General features: G+C 36.6%; 1 protein-coding gene across 1 annotated transcript in view; it reads right to left on the bottom strand.

Annotated features, from left to right (window-relative positions):
- Positions 1-6,540: 6,540 nt before the first annotated feature.
- The window catches only part of IPMK (inositol polyphosphate multikinase), a 71,059-nt gene continuing 66,658 nt past the window's right edge, over positions 6,541-10,941 (bottom strand). Inside the window, exon 6 of the mRNA XM_031956963.1 lies at positions 6,541-9,788. Coding sequence (XP_031812823.1) covers positions 9,166-9,788 — 623 coding nt within the window. The 3' untranslated portion in view covers positions 6,541-9,165. The remainder of the gene's footprint in view (positions 9,789-10,941) is intronic.

Here is a 10,941-nt window from a genome sequence, read left to right as displayed (position 1 = left end):
AGACAGAGACAGACAGACAGACCGAGACAGAGAGAAACAGACACAGAGAGGTGGGGGACAGAGAGAGGGAGGAAAGGAGAGAGCTAAATGTTCTTTGCTGAGAGGTTTATTTTTTAACTATTCTGTCAGAGGAAATATGGAAGAGTAGACTCCCTTCAGCTTTCCTCAGCCCCACTTTGGCTCTATGCATTTCACAAATCCACAAAGCTCAGTCGTCCTTTCTACCAAGTGCCAACATTCACCAAGTCCTTAGAATCAAGTTCTTAATTTTCAGATTATCTTCAGGACTCACTGAATCCCAGTTCTGTACTCAGAAAATAATGGCCTACTCAACAGTTTGAGTAATTTATCTGTCATTGGAGGAGGGAGGAGGTGGGAGAGGAGGGAAGGAGCCTGAGGTGGATAGTGTACTGTCCCTGAAGTCAGAAGGACCTGAATTCAAATCCAGTCTCAGACACTTAAAACTTACCTAGCTGTGACCCTACACAAGTCACTTAATCCCAAATGCCTCACAAAAAAAAAAAAAAAAAAAAAATTTGCTTTTCTGATCTCCATTTATTTGAAATTACATAGTAATAATAGTAACAAGTAACAAGTGCTCTACAAACATTCTCACAACCCTGAGTAGACATTACTATCTCCATTTTAGAGATGAGGAAACTGAAGACAGAGAATGAGTTACTTGCTTAAAGTCAGTGTTTAAGGGTAGATTTAAACACAAGTATTCCTAATTCCAGATCCAGAACTCTATTCACTATCCTACTTCCACTCTCCATAATCCCCAACTTGCTTTTCTTTCTCATATAACTAATCACTACACATTGTCAAATAAACTTGGCTTGGAGATACAAGGGACTATGAAATTTTTTTTCAATGTCATGGGGCTACAGAATAGATCCCAGGGAAAATCGGAACCCTCCTTCAAGTAAATTAATTTGTTTTTAGCAACAAAATGTGTTAGTTTTTTAACTTTTACATCAAGTAAACATCTCATCTTTCTAAATCACAATATGTTAATACCTCACTTAAGGCCCATCCCCATCACAACAAAGAGCCAAAAATAGAGGAGTTAGTTTAGAGATTCCCTCAGACCACTACTCTAGGTGTGGTATTGTTGTCAAAGCAGTTGGTGGCAAAATGGATGCAACAATAAGGCTGGAGTCAGGTAGGCCCAAGTTCAAATGCAGCCTCAGTCATTTCCTAGTTGTGTGATCCTGGGCAAGTCACTTCGCAGACTGAAGGAAATGGCAAAGTACCCTAGTATCTTTGTCAAGAAAATTCTCCGACTATTGGTCCCTGAGGTCACAGAACTGATCCACTGACCAACAGTTGAATGTTTTAATTTTCAGCAACATTAAGAGATGTGGTTCTGGTTTTCCAGTCCCAGGGAAAGGAAGCAACCAGTATAAAAAAGGGTTGCAAATGGAAGCAAATATAATTACATCTGTTACAACCAACAAGGGAAGAGAAGGAACACAAAGCTAGACCAAGAAATTCAGTCAGGCCTTCTAATTCAGAGACAAATTTTATAAACTTAAATAGCCAGCAGCCATCTTTGTCTCATAGCACTACTAACCATTTGTGTTCATAGGATACTTACTCACTGCACTACATAACCATTATGTTCACAATACTGAGTTACCGAGAGGCTTTCGGGAAGCTGTTTAAAGATGGCATTTTTACAAAGATTTTCGTAAAAATTAGTTTTATGGATTTCTTTTTAAAAATTGATACTTAAAAGGGAAATGTTGGCTTTAAAATGTACTTATTTGGAGTCTCTCATTACTCCTGGTTGAACTGCAGCGTGTTGTACCGTGAAGCGAGTGCACACATGGTTGCAAGAAAGGGCTGTTGGGATAAGCCAAGATCAGCTGTCTGCAAACACTTGGCAAAAGTCAAGTTGGTAAGGAGGCTGTAAACAGAGAGGGCTAAAGGGAAGCTACTGATCTTAAGTTTCTATCATTGCCCAATGGAACAAAAAACTAAGCTCAAAGAGAATCACAGCTCCAGAGATGGGACCTCCAAAGTCATATAGTCCAACCCCCCTTTATTTTAGAGATAACAGGCCCAGTAAAGGTAGGTGGTGTGCCCAAGGCCACCTGGATACAGGGGATTTGAACCCAGACCGCTGACTCCAGTTGTAATACTTGTGCCAATCATCCACAGTAAGGAATATCAAGAAGTCCCCTGCACTTGTCTTTTTGAGTTTCCATTATTTCCAAAGTAGGCAAGCCCTAAATGTGCCAAATAGGAAGGCCCTCACCTCCCTCCTCTCCCCCCAGCTGAGAAGAGTGTTGTTTGCATCCCAAGCTGGACTCCAGGGTGTCCTTGGGAGCGGAGGCAAGTCCGTGTCAGTCTACAGGAGGCTGAGAAACAGCTCGTGCCGCTGGCCCTGCGGAAGAGCACTTCACCCCATCTTCACGGCCAGTCACTCTCTGACTTTTGCCATTGCCTTGCCCCTTCCGCTTGGGAGCGCGCCTTTTTCCACCTTCCCCCGTTACCTTTAGTTTCCCCCTCTGTCTTTTGTCCTGTGACAAATGTGCAAACCGGCATGGATCACGAAGCCCATTTCTGGTGGTAACAGTTTTCACCTCCCGTTGTGGTGGCTGCCTGCTGACCTCCGTACGTTTAAGGTCTCTCTCCCAGCCCAAGCCCTCCCCACATAACGGCCACACCCTCCAGCATCCCCCCCCCCCCCCCCCCCCCCCCCCCCCCCCCCCCCCCCCCCCCCCCCGCCCGCCCCCCCCCCCCCCCCCCCCCCCCCCCCCCCCCCCGCAAATCGGGCCTCGCTGCTGCTGCCAGGCAGTCCTGTCCAACCGTGCCCGAACCATCTGGGCCCTGGGCGGCCAATACCAGCCCTTTCCCTCGCCGCCACACTTTATATTAGAGGGAAAAGACAAAGTGAAATGTGCAATGACTTGCCAGGGTGTCTAAGAGCCAGTGTCTGAGGCCATATTGGGTGGTGTCTTCACAACTGCAGGCCCAGAATTGTGGCGCCCCGCAGCTGCGTCAAATGAGAGGGGTGTTTGTGTGGGTGATGTAGATGATGTAGTGCAGTGTCTCTGTCACACACATGCACACACACCCTTTACTGGGCAGAAGGAGGGTGGGAGACTCATCATTTTCCATTTCTAGGATGAGAATCTTTGTTGCTTTCCATCAGGAAAGCCGAAAGTCCCCCAATGTCTTCATTCCCCCCCCCCCCCCCCCCCCACAGAACTTTAAGAATAAGCAGGCACAGCCTGTGGTCTGGATTGCTCTGAGAATAACGGTCTTCAACGGCAACTTCCAATAGTTGCTCTCCTTTTGAAACTATTACCTGTGACCACATTAATGGGGTTTCAGTTCAGAGGACTTTTTCCAGGAGCCAAACTGGAGAGGGGCTTAGTCAAGGACTCCCCACATCTCTCTTTGGAGAGGGGAAATATTCCCCCAACATTCATTTCTACTTCCTAAAACTCACAAAGGCTTTCCACCAGAGTTCTGTGCCAGTCACAGTTTTGGAATTAAAAATGTGATTTATCATCAGAGAAACAGGGACTACATTACACAAATCTCCTCCCCCAATAAATAGCAAAGCACCAATCACATGACAGGTACTGAACACTTTGTTGAAGAATGTTTAGAAATTAAATACTTATCTTAATATTAAATACTTAAATACATATCTTAGATTTCAAACGAGGTTGACCAGTTGGATAAAAAAAAAGAAAATGCTTAGCTGTGGCTAGACCTTAAATTTCCTTCCCAGACACATCATTTACAAAGGTCTTAGAATTTGCTGTATTTTAGAAACCAAATAAGTCTATTCCCAAAAGATGCTAATATTGTACCATTATAAAAAACTACTGTACAATTTAAATTTTATTAGAGAAAGTTTTACATTGTATTACAATTCTCGGCAAGTCCTATGAGTGTATGCATTTCCCAGGGATATGCTAAAACCAGTATCTGTAATGTTTCTTTTGACAACCCTATTAACATAAAAGGTCCTTGTCATGTTTATTGTCTAAATTAAAAACACTTGTACACTTGTTTGATAGCAATAGAGAGTCCCTGCAGTGGTTAATTTTAGCATAAATCCTTAAACGATAGCTTTTTCAAACTCGAGTGCAACTGGACAACCATTCTAGGGTCTATCTATTCCCAAGAGATTAATCTACCAAAAAGACATAGGGTGTCGTGTTTTGCGTGGTGATTTTTCAAAAAGAAACAGAAGCCTGCTAACAAAGTAGAACATAAGTACAAGGGAAATGATAGGTCTATAAAGTACAAACATCTTATCCAGTTGTGTTATTATAAAATGAGAAAGGTATTTTCTATAAATCAAGGGGAGAAGCATCACTGAAATTTTTTAATAGTTTGCCAAATATACAGTTATTAGGATTATCTAAATATCACTTAAATTATAAAACTGGTATAGATGATTCTATAAAATAATGAACACAAGTTACATATCATCAAGCCCGTAGTCCAGTAATGGCCCCCAAAGCCCAACAGCATGAATTACAGTCAAACACATTTTTAAGGAGACATAATTTAGACATTTAAATCAAAGAAACTAAGACCAGACTACGTACATTCATTCAAGTACAATAAATTTAGCTTTTCAGTTTTATAATCATCAGTTAAAAAAAAAAGTTTAGGTGCAATTTCACATGTTCTCATATACTTTCCAGTCCAGTTCCCAGAGCAATAAAGTGTCTTTGTGCACTCCATTTTCTTTTATAAGCAGGTGCAATATACATTGTTTATAGAATATTTCACGACATATTAAAACTTAATACATACTGTAGGTGAACACCATATTAAAACTCAACCTCAATAACTACAAAATTTCAAAGAGACTTGAAAGCACGCTAATTTACTGTTTAAACACTTAAGCTCTATGATTCCTTATATGGGAGTCATCAAAATAATTGGAAATAACTGACTTTGACTCCAAAAAGAGGAGCCTTTCTATCCTTCCAAAATATTAATAGTATATATTACAACTTAGTCATTTCCCCTACATTTCAAAAGGAACTTTTATCTTCACTATCATTTTCATACTTTGAAAACCTAGGATCAAAGTCTAAAATAAATATTAGTACAATACTACTATTAAATTGTTCTATATGAGAAAAATGTGTAGTATTTTGCTTGTGGATATGTGATGGAATGTACTTCACAGTTAATTTTATTACATTAATTCTACTTTATATGTCACTGAATGAACATCCAAGTAAAACGTACCATCCGGATAAGAAATAAGAAAATTTAAGGCCTTTGGATGTCATCTATCATCAATACATAAACTCCAAGATTGAGCAGCAGAAATGCTGCCGTATAATATGAACACAAAACATTTCCAGCTGTTTTAGAAGCCATCTTAACTCTGAATATGGACATATTTAAACTATGGATATAGTTTGTATTTCACACAAATATATTTAAAGGTGATTTTTTTTAAAAAAAGTATATTCTCTAAAGATCAAAGTAAAATAATCATATTCTTAAAAATTACTTTCTTTTAAATGGTGGCTAAACTTTAATGTGAATTTTCACTTGTTATCACATTAGCTAATTCATGTTTCTGAAATCTGACATGTTTTTACCTACTAGCTTTGACATTTTAAAGCCTCTTGACAACTCCATCCTAAGACGTCAACAGTTCTATAAATAAGGTTACAAAGATACCAAATCAAGAGTTGAAGGCACTCAAGAAGGAAGGTTATTGCAAAGCAATGTAAACAATGTGAAAAGCAAACAAAACCATTAGCAAATGGCAAGTACTGACCAAAGGCTACTACTAAAATGATGGCAACTCTTTAAAATGGACACTTTAAATTAGATTTCGATGTTATTGACAACAAATTCCTTAATGGTTTCTACCTTCTTTCCTCCACTCTAAATCTTTTTATATAGATCAAATATATGAAAAGAACTGCAAGCCAGCACCTGGGTAATAGCAATCCTCTTAAATATTCACCTGTATCCACGCAGAGAGGTGAAAAGGTCTTACTCCATTGAATGCAATCTAAAACTTGGAAATTGTGAACTGGTAATGTGTAAAAACAAAGAAAACAAAATAAGTTCTTTTTGTACATGCGTAACAATTAACCAACAATGGGTTGAAAATACAAGCTTCATGGTAAAGCCATTTAATATATGTTTTCATAGGTTCTTTTTTTGAAAAACTATTTAGATAAAATATTGAACATTTTTTATAATTGTTTACTAGTTTATGATTCAATCTAAGCAACTTCCATCCATATTAAAAATACCAATTAACATAAATACTTTGTTATAAAAACTATTATACAATTTTCAATTTTATTAGAAACTTACATAGTTATCACAATTCTCAGAAAGTCCTCTGAGCAGGTGCATTCATAGGGAATACGCTAAAACCAGTATCTGTAATGCCTTTAATAACTATGGCAACCCTGTTAACATAAAAGGTCTTTGTTATGCTTAGTGTTTAAAAACTCTTGTTTTTATAGTTTAAATGTTTGATAGTAAGCATGACTGGTTAATTAACAATGGTTAATTTTAGCACAAATTTCTAATTGACGATAGGTTGTTTGTTTTTTTTTTAACTATTACCCATTATGTTGTTTAACCATGTCTATTCCGATTCTCTATGCTAGATAAGGAACTTAAAAGGAAGGAGTTAGATGAGAAAGAGGTAAAAATATAAACAAAAAGTTCTAATCCTATCCCTGAAAAAAAGAATAACTGTTTTGACATAACAGTTGGATTTCACTAGCCAAAGACAGGATACTGATTTCACAAAAATATAACTGAAATGACATTTAAAAATAATGTTAATCTTATGAGTTTCAGGTTTAATGAATTCATAATATTAATGACCTTTTTTAATAGGGGAAAAAAGTGGTAATTTTCTTGATTTGGTTTTCTTTGCTTTTCTTTTTCAGCCCAAAGATTTCACCATTATTCTGCTGGCCATATGGTATATGGTGTGTGTGTATGTGCACGTGTGCACATGTGTGTGTGTATAAAAAGATAGAAATTATGGGAGTAAGGGGAGGACAAAGAAGATGGAGGAAGAGAAGAGGTGGTATCCTATAACACATGACAAAAGCCCAATTACTGCTATTACAGAAAGAAACCAACTCTCAAAACTAACTCCTAAACAACCACACAAGCAACTGAATTTTTCTCCTGCTTATGAAACTATAAAATGCAATGGGACTTTAAAATGCAATAGAATTTATTAAGGTACATTCAATCACAAAATGAATTTCTATAAAGCAGCTTTTTTTCATATTCAGGCATTTTAACATCCTGCTCTTTGAATTAGGAAGTCATGAGTATTCCTATTGATCCTCCGCACCTATCTGAACAAAAGGAAGAGAGAGGGGGAAAAAGAGAAACAGAGTAAAAGAGAAAGATAGAAAGACCAAGACATAGGAGTTTGTAAGCACAAATAATTCTGACCCTTACGAGTGGTTTAAAAATATTTTCTTTTAAAAGCTATCATGTGGAAAGACTAAAAAATAACCAACAGCCAAGCATGTATTTTCCTGGAATGTGGCAAATTTAGAAACGAATCAAAATACAAGAATAAGTATATGGATTACAATAGAAAAGATTTTTTAAAACCCCAAATACAATCAACATTTCCCCTTCAACTTAGTCTAGGACTTAAATACAAAAGGACTCAAGTACTTCTGACTGATTTTCAATAGACCCTAACTATACAGTTTGCAAGATGCTGGAAAACTAACCTTGTGTGTTTTGTCTAATGTTTTCTCCTTTAAGCAAAACTGAAACTAAACTCAGATGACATTTTTCAATTATGAACTAGGCTTTCAAATTATGACTGACCAGACTAGAACCAAAATAGCACTCCCTCTTCCAAAAATGAATGTGAAAAAGTTTCAGGTATGCAATTAAAAAAAAAAAAAAATTATGGCATCATGAAATTTTTTTCTTGTTCACTTACAGCAAATACTTAAGAATTCGATTTTTTAATTGATACAAAAATACCTAAGAATGTGTGCAAAGTGGCATCTTCCCTCAAAAAAATTCAACTCTAAAGGTGAAAGTCATCATTAAATGTGATCTAAAATATAAGACTATATTTAATTAAACTCTATTGTTAAACTCTAAACTCTAAAGTTGGACTTTATGGAAAAAAATTGAATCCTATCATAATACACCAAAGGAAAAAAAAAATCTGTTACTGAATAATTACTAATATTAATGACTACTGTCGTTGGTTATGTTGAGACATGACTTTAGCAACAAGTCCATAGGGTTTCTCTCAAACAAATGGTGGTAAAATGCAATGGCCTCTAAGAGCAAAAACATATTAAAAAAATTATAAAGAACAAAATCTCTAACCTCCATTGAGTAAGAGTTTTGATTTTTTTCAGAAAAGAAAGCTATAAAAATGCATTCATCTCTGAAATGCAAAAGTTGTATTTTTTTAAGATTTTTTTTTTTTTTTTTTTTTTTGGCTTTGGGCGCAAATGCCCTTCAGATTCTAAACTATTTTTATTATTTCAGATAGACAGTATAAGAAATCCGTCATTGTCTTTCACACATGCCATTATGAAAATGAAAGGGATTAGCTTTTTAAAATGCAACAAAAATATTATCCACTTTGAGAAAGAAGCACCTTAGCACCTATGATCTGCTGGTCTGAACATGGAAGAGAGAATATAGACTATCATATTACTTCTTCATCAACTCAGACTTTCTCCAGTTTAGTAACTTGGTCCAGGGCCACAGATGAGGCTCAGGACATCAACTTGTCCCTTCTAGTTTTCAGTCTGTTTTCGAATCACTATGGCTCAATGGTAAGGCGGGGTGGATAGGGATGCACTGATGAATTTGCTACAGGAAGCTAAAATTGAACCCTTCAAAGTCAAGAGTTTTTATTTAACTTAGGCCAAACAGACATAAGACAAGTACCACCACATCCCCTGCTTAACATTTCCTATGTTTTTTCCTTTGTTCATAGTTTTCTAATGAACAGCTATTAATTAGTTTTCCTGAGTAAGAGTATAAAAAAGTGAACCCTTCTACCAAAAAGTACAAAGACAAATAAAATGTAGTTGAATCACAATACAAATTTGTTACATAACATTACGAGGGAGATTTGTTGCTGTTCTTCATTATCATTGGCCCCATAAAAAGAACGTAGCAAAGAATTTAATTATCTAAAATATTCTGCAGTACAGTAATTAGATGTTTCAGTCCATAAACATATCCCTCATCCTTCGTGTTGCTAGGAAATACATGAGCAAAGTCGATCATCCTCACTTCCACATCTGTACTTTCAGGGAGTTCTGCGGGACGATGGTAGAAGACTTTTTCCAGTTGAGAAAGAACATTCCCATTCAAGTGTTCCTGTGACATACAACTGCCGCTTTTCCATACACTGCCTCGCTCCCCGTTTTCAACTTTTAATGAAGTCTGACCAGGATGATTCTTGGAATATGCTTCTTTATGACGCACATACACTTTGCCTACAGAGGCCCCTCGTTTTCCATTCTCTGTAGAACTCAATAAATGAATGTTGTTGTTATACTCAAGTACTTCAGTGTCTGGCAGCTGCCCTTTGGCCCAAATGGTCTTCTGTGATGAAGTTCCATCACCCAATTTGTTAGCTGCTGACAGAGGTGAACCTTCATAAACAAAGAGTAAGGAACTTGCATAAAAGTTAAGTTGATTCTGGCTTTCAAACCACTTAAGAATTTTCTCAATCTTCTGAATGCTGGCAGCAACTGCATCTTTTCTCAAACAATAACCATTATGAAAAAATCTGGACACTCCTGCCAAAAGGAAAACAAGATCATTATAGGAAAATGATAAACAAAGCTATCAATCACTTTTTACAAGAGCCTCTCACATACCAGAGAAAACTATCGACATTCCTCCCTATTCTAGTCCCTCACTTTTGAGGAAGAAAAATAAGAATAACATTCAGACATCGTTTTCTATTTTAGAATATTTGGGGCTAGTAGAAAATGTCAGAATCACAGCCACAAGAAATAAAAATGTGCTCCTCAGACAAAAAGGTGGAACAAAGAAACAGTTCTATTCACAGTCTTTCAACCACCCTCTTTTTCAAGAGGACTTGATCCCAAACACCATTATGAGAAACTTTAAATAAGAGAATCTAGTAGAATCTGAATGAAAGTCAGCAGCTTATTTCACATTTAGAAGAACCCAAAATCCCTACTTTCTTAGTATCTATTCATCGAAACTAGATTCAAATGAAAAGAATGTGAAAACCAGTTGGTTCTTTGCATTCCAAAATGATAGGTGGTACATGGCTGGCACTTGATAAATGCTTGTAAATGGATGCAGATGTATATCTGGAATGTTAACTTCCAGATATTGCCATCTTTATTGATTTTTAATCTATTTATTCTAATTAAAACAATATTATGTGTCATGAAGGTTCAGCTAACTTTCAAGAGTGTTTAGGGTCTGTGCAGTATATGAAATTAGACTCATTAGATCGTTCATTATCCATACTTCAAGATTTCTACTATTCCCCATTTGTGCCCATTTGGGATTCAAGTGCCACACATACTCATCATTAACTTATACTAAGTAGTTTCTGTATTCTAAAATATGAACTATGAAAATAACATGTATAGAATATTAGCTATTCAGCCTGGAGGATTATTTTAATCAACTTTTGTGCAGAAGCCAGTCTGCTTATTATTTATGTTACCATTGTAGTACAAGAAAGAAAATGTAGTCAAACAAACCAAGCAAAATTCTTACCTTTCAGGTCGTAAGTATGGATATATGTTTCCTGCACATACAAGGAAAATTCTCACAAAAACTCCTCTAAATTCTCTAAGTTTTCCTCTACCCTAGGGTTAGATTGAATTCCCAATGACATTTATCAGGAAAGTAGGTATGCATAATATTTTTTCCACAAAAACTTTATACACGTATCTGGCAAAGACA

This window comes from Sarcophilus harrisii, chromosome 2 (assembly GCF_902635505.1).
Source record: "Sarcophilus harrisii chromosome 2, mSarHar1.11, whole genome shotgun sequence".
Classification (NCBI taxonomy): domain Eukaryota; kingdom Metazoa; phylum Chordata; class Mammalia; order Dasyuromorphia; family Dasyuridae; genus Sarcophilus; species Sarcophilus harrisii.
Note: the sequence above shows the minus strand (reverse complement) of the source record. Positions and strands in the feature narration are given on the sequence as shown.